This window comes from Marmota monax, unplaced genomic scaffold (assembly GCF_021218885.2).
Source record: "Marmota monax isolate L192 unplaced genomic scaffold, Marmota_monax_Labrador192_F-V1.1 WCK01_AAM20220418_F8-fsc00008, whole genome shotgun sequence".
Taxonomy (NCBI): Eukaryota; Metazoa; Chordata; class Mammalia; order Rodentia; family Sciuridae; genus Marmota; species Marmota monax.
In genome coordinates this window covers 24,674,281-24,693,474 of record NW_026694432.1, presented here as the reverse complement: position 1 = coordinate 24,693,474, position 19,194 = coordinate 24,674,281, and the positions used below count along the sequence as shown (strand labels likewise).

Here is a 19,194-nt window from a genome sequence, read left to right as displayed (position 1 = left end):
TCCCTCCCCAGCACACAAAAACAGAACAAACACATCATGGATTTGGACCAGGTCAAAACTCATAAGTTGTTAAACAAACCAACCACGAAAGTGACCCTTGGGTCCCCCCTCCCACAGGAGTAGAGAGCTCCACACAGGTATCCCCTCCAAGCACCCTTCCCTCGCCTTCCTCAGCCCACTGGAAGAGTGGGCTCTCTTAAGTGTCCGGTGTTTAGGTGGGGACTCTGGGGCCCAGCACTGTCCCTGCCACACTGAATCCAAAAAAGGCCTAATCCAGCAGAATCCCAGAGGACACACCACTTTAAACCATACTTTTCAGTTTCGGAAAATGCATTTTTGTTCATTCCCAGTGGATTCTCACAATCACACAGGTTCGAATGCGCGGGATCAGAGCAGGGAGATGACCGACCAAGTTCTCAGGATCAGCAAGATGGTGGCTCCTCAGAGTGTCCTGGCTGCCACACCTGCTGTCTGGTGGTCTCCCCAGCAGCCAGAGCTGTCTTCAGAACCAAAGTTCTCATCTTGCCACCCCTTGCTTAAAAGCCCTCGGCCAGCCCTGGAATGACATTTACCAGGGCCCCAGAGCCCTGGCCACTCCTGTCCCTTATCTCAGGCTGCTCCTCGCCCACTCAGGCCCATCTTCTCTGGCATTCACTGTTCTTCAGATTCCCCAAGTTGCCCCTTCCCCCAAGATCTTTGTAGCTGCTGCTGTCTCCTCTGGAACTTTCTTCTTTCATCTTTCTCCTCTCAGCCAGCGCCTGCTTCAGGGCTCAGCTGAAATGCCACCTCCTGCAATATACCAGCCACCCGCAGGAGCTCTGCACCTTCTCATTACAGAAGCCTGTTTGCTTTCCTTTAGAGAATTTATTGTAGTCTGTTAATACTTTGTTGTTTTTATGTTTTCATTGTCTAGCTCTTTGCCTCTTCCCAGAATCACAAGCTCTATCAGGGCTGGGACCTTGTCTGGCCTGTCAGCAGAGAATCTCCAGCCCCTGGCATATAGTAGGTACTCAACAAACAGCACCCTACTTAAAATGAATGGTAGAACAAATGGGGGGGGCAAGTGTTAAAATGAATGGTGGAGCAAGTTGGGGAAGGTGCCTTTATATCCTCAAGATTTCTGTCTTTGTAATGTCTAAGTCCAAAGAAAACAGGGGCACAGGTCCTGGGTGAGCGGGGAGAATCTTAATTCTTGAAACTTCTGCCTCACTCCCCCTTGGTAGAAAAAATCCCATTGTCCCCCTCAAAGAGAGAAGGGACTTCAGAGGTGCTTCATTTGGGATTCTTCTACACCAGAACACTGGGTTACACCAAGAGACAGGAGTTGAAACAGCTCCTAAACTTCCTCATGCCAAAAATAAAAACTACCCCCCTTCCCATCAGCACCACTGACATGTGCTCTTGCTAAATCTACATACATTTATCGCCTGGCTTTTGTTTCTGTAAACTGTCACCACTTCCTTGGGACCCGAAGAGGAGCAATCTAGTTCTTCCTCCCCAGTTTGATCAAACTACCTAAGATTCCTTTTTCCATCCTTGGCCTATTTCTTAGGTGGGCAGGTGGACAGCCGAGTCAGGCCAGCCCCGCCCAGGCAGCCTCCCTAACTTGGCTGCCAGTAAAGTGTCAAGTGCCCGAGGGAGAGGCCCTTGAAAACGAAGCTAAATCCCGGTCATCTCCCCAGGAGCCCCTGGGTGTGAGGGATTGTCACCCCCTCTCACCTACCTGTTCTCAGAAGCAGATCCGCTTGGCCCCTTTGGTGGAAAATGAAACTGAGGCTGGGCGTAACTTGCCAGTGTCCTTTAGCAAGGGCTTCCTCTCTCTCCTCTGTCTCATTTCAGAGACCTCCCTTTCTGGGAAGATCTCCTGACTACCCCCCCACCTGCTTGCCTGCTGTGTCCCAGGACAGCTTGCAGGACAGTGGTGTCTTCCACTCTGGACAGGAGGTCCAGAAGTTGGGTCTGTTGCCTCTAGGCCTCGCCTGAGGCTGCAGCCTCCAGATGTGTGAGCAAAGGTGGGAGGCAAGACAGGGAGGCTGGCCGCTGGCTCCAGGGACCAAGACCAGGCACCCTGAAGTCTACCCCGACACGGCCATACAGGAAGCTTATGTGCACCCCAAAACACTGAGATGGAGGCCTGTTTATCTTTCAGCACACAAAAGTTGAGGGCCCCCTTCCTGAAATACTGCTGCAGCCCCCGCCCCCTCGAGGTGGGGAAGGCTTAGCGGGGCTCCACTGGGTGGGGAGCACCATGGGGCCTCATTGGTGAGTGACATTCCAACAATGGCAGCCCCACCCCCGGATGTGCTAGTCAGCCACTGTGTGGAATCCCTACACCCCCTTAGGCTTGGCCTCAGCGGGATTTAGGAAGGGCAGGGGAGAGGGGCTGCACAGACCTGACCTCCACCGTGTGCCACAAACACCTACTATGTGCCATGAACACCTACTGTGTGCCATAAAACAAAAAAAAGTATCCCTCCTCTGCTTCACTTAAAGACTGAGGATCAGGGAGGAGGCAGCACTTGTCCCCTCCTGTCACCAGGCTGGAGAGCAAGGACCAGGATCTTCTGCGCTTGTCTCCCAATCCTGTTGCTACTGACTTCACTAAGCAGCCTCCAAAGCCCAAGGCACACAGCTAGAAGGTGGCCAGGCCGGCCTGGGGCCCGGACTCTGGTCCATGCATTTTGCGGAGGGCGGGCTGCTTCTCCAGGTGGGGACCTCAGGGAGTCGGTACCCCAGGACGACCGGGGTGCTGGGCTGGCGGATGGCCAGCGCTGTGCTCCCTAATTGCCTCATTTGCGGTTGCAGATGCCACACCCGGCCCCAGGAGCGCAGGGAAAGGAGAACAACCTTGGCTTTGTGGGGAGTTTCCGCCTTGGTGTGCCTGCAGCTGCGGAGGAGGAATCTGGGCTGACTCCGGGCCTGGTGCTCAACAGAAGGGTTTGGCTGAGACCGAGAATGAGCAGTGGAACCATAGCTCCCTGCAGAATGCCCTGGTCCCCCATGTCCCCTCTAGATGGGGGGAAAGTGCCAGAAACCAGTGAGGGCTGGAAGCCCTGCCCTGTGGAGATGGAAGGCCCAGGGTGGATGAGAACGAGACGTATAAATGCTCACGTTTCTGACAACAAAGGCCTCATGGCCTGGTGCCACCCGGGCACGGCCCATTTGTCTGGACAGCGTTAGTCACTCCCATGGCTCTTGCGGTTGGTTTGCCAAAGGCAGGGGATCTTCAAGGAATCCTGGAACATGTCGGAGGCAACAAACAGCAGCCCCATGAGAGGAACTCTGAGGCCAAGGGCTGATGGCCACACCCTCAACTGTCTGCACACTCTACTCCGAAGCTCAGCTCTGTAGAGATGCCGTCCTGTGGCCAAGTGCCCATCAGTTCCTGCTCCTGGTGCCCGTCATTGGCTGGCCTGTTAAACTGTCACATGGCACCCAGGGCACATGCATGTTGCCTATGAGCTAAATGCTTACATTCAGCAGGCACAGTGAGTAAAAGGTCTTTCCAAACCTCAGTTTAGAGCCTTAATCTACAGTTCCAAGCTGTGTGACCTTGGGCAAGTGACTCAGTGGTCTCTCTGAGCTCAGTGGTCCCATCTGTAAAATGAGGGAAGATTAAGATAGTTCCTCCCTCTAGGATAGCAAGACCCTGTTAAAAATAAATAAAAGGGGCTGGGAATATAGCTCAGTGGTAAGTGTCCCTAGTACTGCCAAATAAATAAATAAATAAACGGGCACGGGGTACACGCCTATAATCTCAGGGACTCAGAAGGCAGAGGCAGGAAGATTGCAAATTCAAGGCCAATCTGAGCAACTTAACGAAGCCCCAAGCCACTTAGCGAGATTATCTCAAAATGAAAAATAGAAAGGACTGGGGATGTAGCTCAGGGGTAAAGCACCCCATCGGTTAAATTCCCAGAACTTAAATAAATATATAAAGAAGACAAACGGTCCCTCCCCATCAGGACTGCTCTGATAACTAATATAGACAAAGTACCCGAACAGTGAGGGGCCCTCAGCAGGTGCCCACCAGGTGTTAGCTGTTATTACTATGCCATGGTCACTTTATAAAATATCAGGTTTGAGGGGCTTCAGTTGATCTGCAATGTGTAAAGAACAAACACCCCCTCCTTGGACCGGCACTCAGGGGTTCCCCAAATGGCCCAGCCTCCCCCACCCCTCCCCTGCCCCATCTTGTGTCCTTCGACACAAGCTTGCTAGTCCCTGATACTTGCCAGGCCCTGGCTGCGAGCTGACGGGGCAGCTCTGAGTAGGACCTGGTCCCCACCTGCAAGGGGCCTGGGGCTGTTTTCTCCACAACCAGGACTCTGCCTGCTCTACTCTAACTACCCCTCTCCATCTTGATCCCCGCCTCCTCCTCCAAGAAGCCCTCCTTTCCTCCCCAGTCAGAAGGAATTATGCCCTTCCCTCCAGCGTGCCCCAGCACAGCACCCACAGGATATTTAGGCCTCTGGGTGTCTACCTGTGATGGCGAGAACCTGAGGGGGCAGGCAGCCATGGCTTCACCTTCGCACCTGCATCCTCGGCACCCAGCAGAGAGCCTGCTACACAGGCAGCTGGTTGGTTTATATCCCAGATTTTCACTAGGGCACAGGCATCCGTGATTTCAACCATGAAAAAACAGAATTTACTGCTTGAGTAAACTCGAGGAAGGGTCAAATAGGAGGACCGTGGGTAAAAGGCAAGACAGTAACAAAATGGCCGCCACTCTGAAGGATGACACCCTTGGACATCACTATTACTTTTTGGGGCGGGGGTACCGGAGACTGATTCAGGGGCACTTGGCCACTGCGCCACATCCCCAGCCCTATTTTGTATTTTATTTACAGACAGGGTCTTACTGGGTTGCTTAGCATCTCAGTTTTTGCTGAAGCTGGCTTTGAACTCGAGATCGTTCTGCCTCAGCCTCCCAAGCCACTGGGATTACAGATGGGCACCACCACACCCAGCTTTTACTTTTTGTCATAGGAGTCAGCCTCTATCCCTTTTTCCTTGGCTGCCAGGATCCTCACAGCCAAATCTGAAACTCACTTACTGGTACTTTCCTGGCCTTTATGTTTGGCTTTTCTTTGTTTACGTTTTCCACGATCCTGATTGTCTATTTCTAGAGCATATTGTTTTACTGAATGTAGTTTAGTTGTAACCAACCATGAATCCTATGGAATAAAGTGAGTTAAAAATAACCTTATCAGGAACGTGCTTCCCCCAACACCCTGTCCTGGAAAGGCAGCTTCGAGACATTTACTTGGCAGAGGGAAGGCCTGGCCCAGAGGCAGTAAAGACAGACCCGGGCCCAGCCCCAGGTTCCCTGGCTCACATGACCTTAGCCATGTTGCTTTCCCTCTGGGGGCTCCGTGACCCCACCTCAGGCCTGCTTCCCGCCATCTCCCCCACCCTGCCCTGGCCACTGGCTCCTGCTCTCAGGTACACTTTCTAGTCTTGGCCTTGGTTCCGTCAACATCTGACTCTATCCCAACCCTGTTGCTGTCCTCAGGGCAATAATAACTGACTGCCCAGGTGACCGAGGCTGCTGCCCACAGCCAGGGCCGGAACACAGCCGTCAGCAGGTTCGCTGAGCCCTTGATGTGATGACCAGGTGCTTTACCTCTGTGGTCCCCCTCCCCAAACCACATCACCCACGTCTGATTGTGAGCCACAAGAGGAGACCCACTTGAGGAACATCCTACAGAGCACCTGGCTGGGACCCTCAAAACTGCAAGGGCATCAGAAGCCAGGAGAGTCTGAGAAACTGTCACGGTCACGAGGAGCCGAAAGACACACAGAATAACGTCATGTGGCCTGCGGAGAGCACAGAAGGGGACGATGGGCACCCCTAAGGAACGTGAGTGGGGTGTGGACGTCGGTGAGTCATAAGGCCCCAGTACTGGAAGCGCTTCACACAAGACGCTAATAATACGGGGAATTGAGAGTGGGGTGCCAGGGCCCTCTCCACACTATCGTCACCATAATTCTATCTAAAATTGCTCTAAAGTTAAAAGGTTTATTTAACAAAATAACTGGCCATTCCCTGGAAGAGAAAGCAGTCCTTGACCGACACAGCTCTTCTACGCTCTCCTCTTACTTATGGCTTGGGGTCACCTTGTGGAGTCAGTCCCGGGAGCCCCATTTCACAGACGCAGAGGCCGAGGCTCCAGCCAGGGTAGCGCTGGCTAGTGAGCAGCGCTGAGATGCAGACGGGGCCTTCCCGGCTTCTCGGGGTCTCCCCATCTCCTGTGCCTCCTTCCTGGAGCCAGCTCTCCAGAGCTGTGGAGCCTACGGGTCGCCCCAGTCGGGCTGTGGGACAAAGGGAGGGATGTGGCCGCTGGGCGTGGGGGAGGGAGACTGCTTTGTGCCACCAAGGGGTCGGAGGAGCTGGAGGCCTAGCAGGGAACGGTGGCAGGGGTGGCGCAGGTGCCCCAGTGAGACACGGGAAGGCCAAGGGTAGAGGGGCATTGGGAGGTCAGCCTGCTCCCCCTTCCTTTGGGCAGCAGCAGCCCCCCCAGCCCCCAGCCCGTGAGTCAGTCGCCCTGGTCTGGACCGCAGTCCCCGGGCTGGCGCTGGCTCTGGAGCGGGTGGGAGAGACGTGCCCGCACACGCAGGGGCCAGGGAGCACACGCCACCGGCCCAGGGCTGACTCACGTGCAGGGTCCCCGGGGGCATGGAGAACCCTGCCCAGCGCTGTCTCGGTGCCCAGGGAGGAGGCCATTCGTGCCAAGCCCCCCGCCTCGCGGCACCACCTGTTCCTCCCCATGGGCCACCCCGCACCCACCTAAGGGCCTCTACCTGCCCGCTGAGCCTCTGTCCAGGCCTCCTGGCTCTGCCCTCCTCGGAGGTCCTTCCTGGTCAGCACCCAGGCCCTGGACCTCCAACTCCACTCACCCTGGCCCCTCACCGGCCGGTGGGCTCGGGCGGAACTTTCTAAATGGATTGGTGCGACTCAGGTCTCTCGCCTCACGCGGAGCTGGCTGAATCAAGGCTCTCGGCCCCACCTCCCCCACCAGGGACCTGCTCCTGGCCCCTCACCTCTCACTGCTCCCCCGCACTGTGACTGGCTGGACCCCTGCCCAGCTTCCTGCTCGCAGGCCCTAACCCTCTCCGCCTTCCGTCCTGCTTGACTCCTACGAGCATCTTCCTCCAGGTGGTGGGACCCTTCCCCAAGGCCCCCAGAAGCTTGCTTCTAGCATCTCATCCCAAGGGAGTGGCTGGCCTCCAATGGGGGCTGTGTGACCTTGACAAAGGCATTTCCCTGCTTGTCTGGGCTTTGGTTTTCTCCTCTCCTAACAGGAGGCTCAGGGTGCCTTGTCTGTGGGGTCACTTATCCAAATAAGCTAAATGAGACTCAAGGTCCTCAGCCTGTCCCCGGGAAACCTCAGCGCATGTGGCAGTGGGCTCTTCAGGAGGGAGGGACCCCTGGGGAAGCGCGCACACGCCAGGCACAGGTGAGTTCTTGACTCTTTTCCAACTCGGTGTAAACCACCTGGGCTGCAGGGGCTGAGCTACCTGTCCAGTCACCCACCTGGTAAATAACAAAGCTGGATGTGAACCAGGTGTTTCTGTCCCCAGAGCTCGCTGTATTGCCATGATAATAAATAAGGTGGTGGCCGCCACCTCCCTCCACCCTGCCCTGCCCACCAGCTTCATCCTCACCATTTTGGACATGGCCTCCCAGCTGGGTTCAAGGGGCTTAGATGTCTTCTCTGAGCTTTCCTGAGCACCAAGTTCAAGGCAGACCAGGGAGGCACAGCTGGCCCTGACCCTGGGGCCACTGCAGATGCCAGGGCACCTTCTCAAGCTCCGGCACCCTTGCGTGCAGCACAAGTGGGCTGGGTGAGTCTCCAGCTGGGGAGGCCAAGTGTGCCCGGACAATTTGCCGATCTAATCACATAAAACTCAGGACAAAGTCAATCTGTCTCATTTAATGATATTTATAATGGTGACGATGACTGTCCTGCCCAGTAATTAGGCTCAACCAGGAAACAGCTCATGGAAACGGTTATAATTAGTATTTGTGCTACCCAAGTGGGAGGGTGGTGGCTGAGAAGAGGGAAGAAGAAGTAGATGGAACAGGAAGCTTTGGGGACTCCCCAGATGGATGAACCCCAAGCTGACCAATGCAGGAGAAGGATCCCGTCCGACTCTCACGATGACTTCCTGATGTGGGCACTGTTACCCCTTTTCTAGGGTGAGCAAACATGCTCAGAGAGGTCACTTATCCAGAGTCACAGGGTCAGTGGGTGGCAGCCAGGGTTCACCCAGGCTTGTCTCCCCCTCCAGCCCAGGTGATGTCTTGGGCGGCAGAAGCGACTGGGAGCCCCACACTCTGGTGGCAATTCTGGTGCCACCTTTCCCTGGGTGTCAGCGAGTGACTCCCCCCTTTGGATTATAAGAAGGAGTGTGTCAACCTGGGGGCTGGGTGAGAGTGCAGCTTTGGAGCCAGGCTCCCTGGAGTCTAATCCTTGGGCACCTGAGCCTCGGAGTGCTCGGGTCAGGGTCTCCTCACAGGGCTGTGAAGTCAAAGAGCAAGAAAGACTTGGAACCAGGCGTGAATCGAATCCCCATTTGTGGGGAAAGTACAGGCTTTGCCGTCAGTTTTTTTGTCTATGAAATGGGGAGGTGGAGGCTGGATCAGAGCAGTGGTTTACAAATATACAGATTTTTAATCCCATGGAGCCATTTATTTTTTAAAAAAGAAACTCAACGTGGGTGGAACACTGTGGCACACACCTGTATCCCAGGGGTTTGGGAGGCTGAGGCAGGAGGATTGCAAGTTCAAAGTTCAGCCTCGGCAACTTAGCAAGATGCCGTCTCAAAATAAAAAATAAAAAGGGCTGGGGATGAGGCTCAGCAGTTAAGTGCCCCTGAGTGTGATCCCTGGGACCAAACAACCACCACAAGAACCTTGATCTAAGCCGAGCTGCTGCTTCTGCCCTCAATGGCCTCGTGCCCTGACCCTGGTCTTCTCAAAGGATCCAAGAAACAGAGTTTGAAAATCTCTCTGAGAACTAATGGCTCTAAAGATCCAAGACTGCATGCAGGGTGGGCACAGAAAGTCTCAGCCTCCATGGGGACGGTGCTCAGCATCACGGGGTGGACACATGGGCCGTGGCACAGGCAGGCCACCCTCATGGTGGATTCCCTGAGGCCTGCTGGCTGCTGCGTTCAGGCTGCACAGCTGTCCTCCACGGAGGTGGCTGAGCAGCAGGGTGAGAGCGCTGGACCTGGTGTGGCCGGGGCCCCACATCCTGGCCCAGCCACGTGGCCTAGAGCAGTTGGTGTCAGGGTCTCACTTTCCTCAACTGTGAGATGGGGTGACAGCACCATCCTCATTGGGTGTCATCAGGACAGAGGGACTCAGGTGTGGGAAAAGGCTCTGACAGTGGACGGCCACCCCAGATGGGCACTTCCTGTTCCGGAGGGCTGCTGTCCCTCCTCGAGGACTGACTCTGGAGCCACACTCCACAGGGCAGAGCTCCAACCCCAGTGCTCTGCATGGTGCCTGGTATGCAGTAAGTGCTCAGCAAGTGATTGCTGGGCTCAGGTTTGGGGGACAACAACTATTGGCCAGGTGGCTCCCTGATGCCCTTGTGCGGCGACAGAGCTGCTGAAAAGGCTCAGTGCCTCCTCCCAGCCTCGAGAAGTGGGGTTCCGAGCTAATGTGTGGACCTGCTCCCCGGGGGTCTGCTGGTGACCCGTCTTCTGTCCTCAAAGGCCAATCATCTCAGCAGCCACTTCACAGAGGTTCTGACCCCTGCTTCCTGAGCACCTACCGCACACGCCGGGCCTTCGCCACCACCCTGCAGGGTAGATAGCGCTGCCCCCACTGGACCGAGGAGGGAAGCGAGGATCGGAGAGGTGATGTGATCAGATCAGGGCCAGGCTGCCCCTCCACAGTGCCCGGGACCAGCAGCTGGCCTGGGGGGCTCCCCTGGGGTGGAAGCTGCTGGAAGGTCTGGAAAGGCTCCAGGGCCCCGCCCAAGCTGCTGGGTGCTCTCACCCAGGTCACAGAGCTGGCTCCAGGGGAAATGGCAGCCTAGTCCAGTCACCTCCTCTGTGAAGCCGTCTTTGACCAGTCCTGCCCCCCCCGCGCCTCCTCTGCTGCCACCGTGGGTCCTGCGCCATGCACCAGGCTGGCACTAAGTGCACCACACATCAGTTTACTAGTCCTGCCAATGCCTCTCTGGCTGTGTGTCCTGGGCAACCTCTCTGATCCTCAGCTCTCTCAAATAGCGGGTGATAACAGCACAGATCTGGAAAGTGGTGGTGAACAGCAAACTGGGAAAACCCAGTAATAATGGCAAAAACTTATTTAGCACTTACTGCATACCAACACAGGGACTTGCCTGTAGGATAAGGGCCAGAGGGGAAGGTCTATTGGTCCCACCCTGCCATCCCCTTCAAGTTCCAGAGAGACCACAGACCCTCTTCCCTGCAATTCCGGGCTTTGGGGATATGGCCAGATGGCACAGGAAGGGAATTCAGGCCTGGGGTGCAGGCCCCGCCCCTTTGGGTGGGAGGTGAGGATAGAGAGGGGCAGTTCTGCCAGGTGATCCTTATCTTTCCTCCTGCTTCTCCAGGCAGCAGGCCTGTCTGGACGAGTCTCCAGGGAGTGGGCATGCCCAGCCACTAGCACCCTGGGGCAGCAGCCCGTCCTGACCTGGACGCTGTCACCCAGGACACATTCTTTCCCTGTCCCTCCTGGGCTGGGCTCCCCCCTGCAGGGTCCTGCTGCTTCTCCCCTTTCCACACCTCTGGTGGCTCCTCGTGGAGCACTGGCCGGGCCTGTGCTCCTGACTCCACCACTGGCTTCTCTCCAGGCACTGCTTACTCAGGGTTCCTCCAACCGCCTGCCAAGGTGCCCGGACCCCAAAACTGCCGGTGCCAGGGCAGACCTGGGGGCAGCACCCCTGGTGACTGGCAAGGCCGCAGCCCCAGCAGCCTCGGCCACCACCCTGCTCCCTGGGGAGGCCATGCAGCATGTGGGAACCCAGACACTCACAGTCCAGATCCCAACCCTGCCAAGGCCTCGGTCTGTAACCTTGAGCTGCCCCTAATCCCTCCCCAGGGCTCAGTTTACCGTCATCTGTGAAACGGGTTTATGAGCACATTGTTCTGAGGACTTCAGTGACTTCATAGGCAGCCCTTGGAACAGGACAGAAAACAAAGGAAGCCCTGGACAAGTCCCAGCTATGACTGCCACCGACACTGCCCCAAGACCAAGCTCACGGAGCAGCTGACCCTGGATCTGGCCCACCGCCGTGTAAAAGTTTTTGAAATGCCAACTTTCTGGAGATTTTGGTGATGACATGAAAATCAGTATTTCCAACTTTCCTTTAAAAAAGAAAAAAAAAAGATAGCAACAAATAAAAAAAGACTGGGTGATGCTGGACCCACATTCTCTCGGGGTAACTGCCCACTGCAGCTGGGGGGGGCTGTCCCGAGGACAGGCCAAGTCCCCAGGCTCCACAGCCCACCCTTTCGTCCTCCGCATGGCCCAGGGCTGCCCCACTAGTTACCGCGCAGTGCCACTTGCAGCAAAGAGAAAAGACACATATTTCTTGGAGCTTTGTTTGAGTCAAAAGTGGGAAAATGATTTATGTGACACTTCAAAATGGGTCAGACTAATCCATGGTGACAGACGTCAGAACAGTGGTGCCTCTGAGGCTGGAAAAGAGGGAACTTTCTGGGGGATGGAAATGTTGTCTACAGGGATCCCAACGTGCTCATGAGACAGCAGGGGACCACCGAGGTGGACAAAGGCTGAGAACATTCAACAGACCCCTGGGCATGGTAAATAGACTCTGGGCTTTGAGGAGGGTGCTTCACTCTTGGCAGTGGACCTGTCAGGAGATCCTGATGAAACCTCAGAAGCAGATGTCTGCAGAGATGGAACTGTCGTGGGGCGGCCTAAATAACGCCCAGCTTCACTTAGTCAACTTCAAAATCACTGAGTTTGGAGGTCACACAGCTGGGCAATATGTTATTAGTTTCCCCAAAACTGGCTTGGCTGTAGATGACACTTCTGACACACAGGGTACGATGCTAACGGTCGCCAAGGTTACATTCCAGGGACCCAAAGGCTGTTTTTGCTGAAAATCCTGAGTCTTCCCTTGGGCCAGTGGCTGTCTGATGGCAACAGGGACAGGGCCCTGTCCCCTTTGCTGCCTTCACTTTTGGGTCAGATTCCAGTGGGCTCCGCATATGTGTGTCGGCCACCCCCTGGGGCTGGTGTCTGTCCCACCCGCCTGTGTGCTTTTCCAGCAGCCACAGCAGCCTGAGCACCGGGAGCCCTCAGCCCTGTCCTGGGGCCCGGATGGAGCCAGAGGCCAGGGTATTGGCCCAGGAGGGTGGCACCGGCCACAGGGCAGCTCAGCAATTCCTCAGACAAGTTGAAGATAACCTCAGGGCCATCGGAGCCTTATGCCAGATGGTCTCTTGGAACCCTGCCCGACCAATGCAAAGTCACCAGGCTTGTGCCCAGCCCACCTCCCCCTGTGCTGCTGCCTTGGGCTGAAGCCCCTGTTAACGCCGCCGTCCCTGTATATCTGTGTTCACTTGACTCAATTCCGTTTCCACTGTCACTGAGCCAACCGGTCCCCTCTCTGGTGTCAGTTACATGGCTGTCTGCATTTGTCAAAGCTCCTGGCCCGCGTGCTTTGCCTTGTGTAAGTCACTGGAGCAGAAAGATGGGTCAGGACGGTCTCACATTTCAAGGAAAATAGGGACTGATTCCTCTGGGCATGAAGAAAACGCCACCCGGGTTTAACATGCTGACAGCTGTGATGGACACAGAACTCAGGATGCCTCTGGGAAGCCAGTCCGGCTCCCCGCGCGGTCCCTGCTCACTGGGAGCCTGAGACGTGCGGTTCAAGGCCAGGGATGGTTCATCCTCAAAGAATGGTCCAGACCCGAGGGCCCTGCCACAGAGCCATTAACTGCGTGTGGCTATTCAACTTAATTAAAATGGAATAAAGCGAAAAGTTCAATTCCTCATTTGGACAAGTCACACATGGCTCCCAGACAGCACAGACACAGAACCCACAGATCCTTGCGGAAAGTCCTCCTGGATGACACTGGTGTACAGTCGCCAAAGCTGGGCTCCCTCCTGGTCTGGTGCCAGCCTGGGCCTCGGCAGGGCAGCCCGACCAGGCGCACAGAGCGGCTCATGAACGTGCGCTGAGCTGAACGAGGAGGAAGCCCACAGCAAGGCCTGGGTTGCAATCCCAGCTCTGGCCCTGGACTGCGGGCCTCCAGCAGACCTGTCCTCTACAGGGGACAGTCCCATGAGGACTGGGCCCATCCACAATGTTCTCAGGGGCACTCAGAGCACCAGGGACTAAGAAAAAGCCCGAAGGGGGACTGATGCGTCAGGAGCGGTACCTGCCCTGCCAGACAGCAGGGGCACGGGCGGTGTGAGGGGCAGGGCACCTCTGCTTGTGGGGGTGGCCTTTGAAAATGGGGGCAGGAGGGTGAAGGTTAGAGAGGCTGGGCTCACCGTGAACTTGTGGGACGGGCTCCTGAGCCCAGGGGGAAAACTGTCCCCTTCCTGGCAGCTGGATCCTGAGCTGGAAAACAGCATCAGGCACCCAGACACCTGCTGTGGCCAAGGTGACAGGACAGGGGCTACCTTGATCCCTGGGGGGCATGGACCCCCTACCTGGGAAGGCTGAAGTGGGGACTCACCATGGGGGCCGCTGGGAACAGAGAGGGCTGGCCAGCCCTGAGCCAGAGCTGGCTTTGTCTTCCCAGCACCCACCCTCCCTACCTAGGCATGGCGGGGCGGGGTGTCCACACTGGTCTGTTCATTGGTTCATGCCATGAGTACTCACCATGTCCCCACAACGAGCTGCCTGCCAGGAAGGCATCACTGAAGCCGAGTCCTGGCCCTCAGGAGCACGAACTGCCCAATAACACGGACAATAAACAATGGTGCTAAGAGCAAAAATAATTGCCTCTAACATTTACTGAGTGCTTACTGTATGCCAAATACTAAGTGCTTTTTCATGCATTCTATTTAATCCTTACAAAATAATCATATGTATTTACTGATCTGATCTGAAGAAACTGAGGCACAGTAAGGTCACATATGTCATCCAGTAAAGATGACCCAGCTCTCAGTGGTGGAATTTGAGAACTGAACCCAGAAACCCGAGTCCCTAACAGGAGGCGGATGGCCTGACTGCGGAGAGGAGTGGGCAGTGTGAGGAGAAAGGACGGCAGGGAGGGTCTCTGTGAGCTGGGGACATGCAAACGGAGGCAGGAACGACCAGGTGTCCACCATGAGAAGAGCACTTTAAGCCCTTGGCAAGCGCAAAGTCCAGAGGCAGGCAGGTGGCGGGCACCTATGACCCCAGCAACTCCAGAGGCTGACGCAAGGGAATCGCAAGTTTGAGGCCAGCCTGGGCCTCTTAGCAAGACCCTGTCTCAAAATAGAAATTTTTGAAAAGAACTGGGGTTGTAGCTCACTAGCATGTGAGGCCCTGGGTCACCCAAATACTGGGAAAAAAAAAAGCAGGACAATATGGTTGTAGGAGGGGGTGACTCTGTCTGACCCTCCCAGGCCCCATGCCATTCTACAGATGAACTAACTGAGGCCCTGAGGTGAGGCCTTGAGAGAAGAAATCCACCCTATAAGGAAGCTGATCAGGAGCAAAGCCAGGGCAGGACTGGAAGCCAGGCCTCTGCATCCCTGGCCCAGGCTCCTTCCGAAGCCCTGCACACCTGGCCACCGATGCTAAGGGCTCAGCACTGAGCCAACTCTTGGGCTGACAATGCCAGGCCAGCTGAGGGGTTCCCTGTCTTCGTGCACCCAGACTCTACCTTCCTCTGAGTCCAATGCGTGTGTGTCAGGCCTGGGCGGCCCCCTGCTCAGAGTGCACGCTACCCCAGCCAGGCTGCACGGTGCTGGCCGAGGTGACGGCACTTCCACCATGGTGGGGCCAGGCTGCCCCCTGCACTTGCTCTGAGCGGTGGGAGTGAGGGCTGCCCTGTGGTGGCCGCAAGGAGGTTTTAAAGTCAGACACACTCGGCTCAGCTGTTAGGAGCTGTCTACTAAGCAAGCCCTGCTGCCTCTGGAGCCTGGGTTTCCTCTCTGTACACAGGAAGGGAACAGTGGATTCCCCACTGAGGATCTGAGGGTCAGAAGACACAGAAGAAAGTGCCCAGTATGGCGGCTGGGGCCTCATGTATCACAAAGGCAGGGTTGTTTTTTCTTTTTTTGGTGCTGGGGATTGAACCCAGGGGCACTTAACCACCGAGCCACATCCTCAGCCCTTTGTATTTTGAGACAGGCTCAGGGCCTCATCAAGTTTCTGAGGCTGGCTTTGAACTTGTGATGCTCCTGCCTCAGCCTCCCGAGTTGCTGGGATGACAGGCGCGTGCCACTGCAGCACAAAGGCAGGTTTTAAACACTGTTGTCACGGTCATTGATGTGAGGATGCCAGCAGGGCAGGGGCCCTCAGGAGATCATGCCTTGCACTCCAGAGGCCTTTCTGGTCCCTTACCCCCACGGGGACTGGAGCCGGCAGCTTTCTGCACCATTGAGGATAATAACCGAGGACTGGAAATGGAAGCTCCACCTCGCTGGCTGAGAGCAGCCCACCAGGCTGCACACATGGGGCTGCTGCTCCTGGGCCTTGGGCTCTGGACAGGAAATGGGAAGGGATGGGTAAACCTTTGTGGCAGGCAGCCAGGCACAGGAAAGGCCCCGCCCACCAGGAAGTTTGGCCCCGCCCACCAGGGAGTCTGGCCTTCCCCTGCCAGGCAACCTGGCCCGTCCACTGGGAGACTGGGCTGCACACTGAGCACCCTTGCTGGGTAGAGATCTGGGGCAGGACAGAAGAGCCTGGCTCACTGTTTCCCTAATTAGGCAGCAGGTCACATACCTCTGGAGCCCCACAGAGGGTCTAGAACAGGGTCTCTTCCATGCTGTTGGCATGGAAGCATGATGGGGCTCCTCCCCGCCACCCCGGGACTGGTGGCCTTAGAGATCTGTGCTATTCCACCTGCAGGCTTCCCTGATGCTGTTTCCTTTTTCTCTTCTCTTTCTTTTTTTAGTGTAAAAGAGCAGGGTTTATTTATTTATTATTTATTTATTTTTGGTACCAGGGATTGAACTCAGGGGCACTTGACCTCTGAGCCACACCCCAGCCCTATTTTGTACTTTATTTAGAGACAGAGTCTCACCGAGTTGCTTAGTGCCTTGCCATTACTGAGGCTGGCTTTGAACTCACGATCCTCCTGCCTCAGCCTCCTGAGAGGCTGGGATTACAGGTGGGCGCCACCACACTGGGCTTATAGGATTTATTTAAGTGAAAAGAAAAGAGACCGCTCCCTCAGGTCAAGAGGGAGCCCAGTGGGGGCGTCCTCCCTTATACTGTTCTGTCAGCTAGAAAACCACACTTTCAGCTCTTTACTCAGAAAAGGGCCAACTCTGGGGGCTCAGCCTAAAATTTCCTTTATCTGCAGCAGGAGCATCTCCCTCCTCCCAGCTGGAGTTTAACGAAGGCTCTCAAGACTCGCTGGGCTCGTCTCTCAAATATCCTGCCAGGGCTGGCCACCAGGGGGACATTAGAGTCCACCAACGCAAGGCCATCTGGGTAGGACTCCCGGGGGCCACCAGGCAGAGCACTCCTTACTGGGGGAAAGCCCTCTGTGGAATTGGGGTTAAGAAGGAAAGGGGTGTTTGGTGGGAAGGAGGGGTGAGGCCCGAGGGAGCTCAGGCGTCTGTGCCTGAAACCGTCCCATCAGACAAGGAAAACGCAGCGGGGCCCTCAGCCTGAGCCCTGTCCAGCGCCCTGACATGGAGCTCGGCAAACTGGCTGTGTGACCTCAGGAAAGTCCTAGCCCCGGCTGAGCCTCAGCCCCCTCCCTTGTAAGCAGGGCTCATACCCCCAACCCCTGTGAATGAGGAGGTGAAAGTCCTGAGCACCCCGAGGACCGGGGCCTGGGCGTCACGGCAGGCTGGCACCTGGGCTGATGCCGGAGGTCCTCAGGCTCCACTGCAAACGCCACCGTCCAGAGCACTGTCCCCTCTGGCCTGCCCAGGGCTTCCCTGGCCAGCACCAGCTGAGAACTCCAGAACCTGGGCAAAGCGCCAGAGCTTCTCGAAGCCACCAGCTTCCCGCTGAGGGCTCAGTGGCCCAGCCAGAGCCCGTCACTTAGAGCTTATCGCAGCGGGCGCTGGCAGGAGCCTGGTGTGGTCCTCACTGGCTGGGGCTGGAGCTGGACCAGGGCAGCACCCCACAGCCTCTGAGGGAAGCACAGGGCTCTGTCCCTCCCTTCCCCGCCACTCAGGCCACACGGGGCGCCTCCCAGGCACGGTCCCGCAGGCTCACCCCCGGGGCCAGGGGACAGGAAGAGAACCTCGAGCTGGAGTGGCGGGCGCTGCGGGCAGGCCTAACTCTGTCACTCCCGCGGTGTGACCAGGAGCCAGCTGCTCGGCTCTCTGTGCCTGTGCTCTCCCCTGTGGGGTGGTGAATGGGTGGCCCCCCTGCTGGGTTGCTGAGGGGACAGAACTGGATCTTCACTAGGCGTCTGGAGTAGCCCAGCACCTGGCAGTGACCCCCTCGGGGGCTGAAGGGAGATTGAGTGGCTGAGTCGTAGGTCTGAGCTCCACTCTGTGACACAGGGCCCTTCAGGATCCGCCCAGACGTCCCCTCCTGTGGGTCAGGGTCACGTGCTTCGCCCCAGCTCCCTTACAGATGGACATTTGTCCCAATAACTCCTCCAGTGCATGGTTCAAGTGCCACTCCCTCCGTGAAGCCTCCTCGATGACCCTCAGGGCTGTAAGTGACAGAAAATCAACTCCTGCCTGGTTTGATAACAAACATCTTGGTTTGCGTCCTCTGAACGGAGGGAGGGTCAGATGTCAGGTGGGAGGTGACACAGGAGTTCAGGTGATGACGCTGGAGTCTCCCCGTCCTGATCCAATGGCCCTCCCCTCACTGTCGTCCCCGAGCTTAGCCATCTTCGCGGGCAGAGGCCGGGTCGGGCTCCTCTTGCAGCGGCCTGGAGGACAGAAACCTCCCCGGGAAGAACGGACTGGCCGGCCCTCATTCTTGTGCCAGTTCTTGTGACAAAGTGGGGTGGGGCCGGATACTGTGACTGGCAGGGGGACAGTCCCCTAAGGAAGGCAGCTGCTCTTAGCCAAACCAGGAAGAGCAGCCGTCCCCACGGCCACACGACACCAGCCCGCACACAGTCCTCCCTGTGCTCCCACGCGCTCTGCAGCCCTCCGCGGGCCCACGGGGCTCAGGGACAGCTCAGGGACTTGGGTCTGGGTGGCTCTCTTTGTGTGGACCATGAAGTTCTGCAGGAGCAGGCTGGGGGGGGGGTTGTCCCTCAGCCCCGCCCCTCTACCTGATGTCATCAAACCGTCCTGGAAACCAGGTTGACAAGGACACTGCCACCCACCTCCTGGGAAGCAGGACGCACACTCAAAACTCACTTCCCCAAAGACGAGCTGTCGCCTGGGGCTGGGGAGGGAGGAGCACAGGGGGGATGGTGACGGCTGACTGACTGGGAGGTGGGCTCCTCTGGGGACAATGGCTGGGTCACAACCCCAGCGCCTCCCCTGGGCCCAAGGTCCAGCCCCTCCTCTGTGTGTTCTATGCTCCAGCCACAGGGCGCGAGGAGAGCACCCGGCTGGCACAGCGCTCTCCTGCCCGCCGTCATCATGTCATCAGAGGCAGGACACAGGGCAGGCAGGCGTGTGGCAGTCCCGACACGCAGACGGCCTGCATGCTTGGCCTGGCCCCCCGCCTCGGCTTCCTCATCAGTAACGGCATGAGCACCCCACTTCCAGGAGCACTGGGAGAATAAGAATGGTTCAAAGGTCACGCAGGGGGACGCGGGCAGCTGCCCACTCGATTCTCCCACCACCTGCAGGCTCGGTACTGGCCCCAGCCCCCATTTTGCAGAGATAAACCTACAACTCAGAGATAGGAACTTGTGACACAGCCAGGCCTGTTTGTCATTGCACTCTGCCCCTCTGCCCCCCAATGCTCCCTCCCGCCTCAGTAAGAAGTGCTTGTCCCCACCTGCACAGTACCCAGGCCTCATGGGAAACACTCCCCACATCCAGCCCGGCAGAGGGGACCCGCGGCCAAACCAGATGCTGCTGAGCTGCCTCTGCCCAAGGAAGCCCCCTGGCTCGGCTTCCCATAGGGTGCCCGC

General features: G+C 57.0%; 1 protein-coding gene across 3 annotated transcripts in view; it reads right to left on the bottom strand.

Annotated features, from left to right (window-relative positions):
* Ece1 (endothelin converting enzyme 1) overlaps window positions 1-19,194 on the bottom strand; it is a 96,003-nt gene that overhangs the window by 52,674 nt on the left and 24,135 nt on the right. Inside the window, exon 1 of one of the 3 annotated variants that reach the window (XM_058571075.1) lies at window positions 7,669-7,695. The exons of the other annotated variants lie outside the window; for them this stretch is intronic. Coding sequence (XP_058427058.1) covers window positions 7,669-7,680 — 12 coding nt within the window. The 5' untranslated portion in view covers window positions 7,681-7,695. Of the gene's footprint in view, window positions 1-7,668; window positions 7,696-19,194 lie in introns of those variants that run through there. 3 annotated transcript variants of the gene reach the window in all.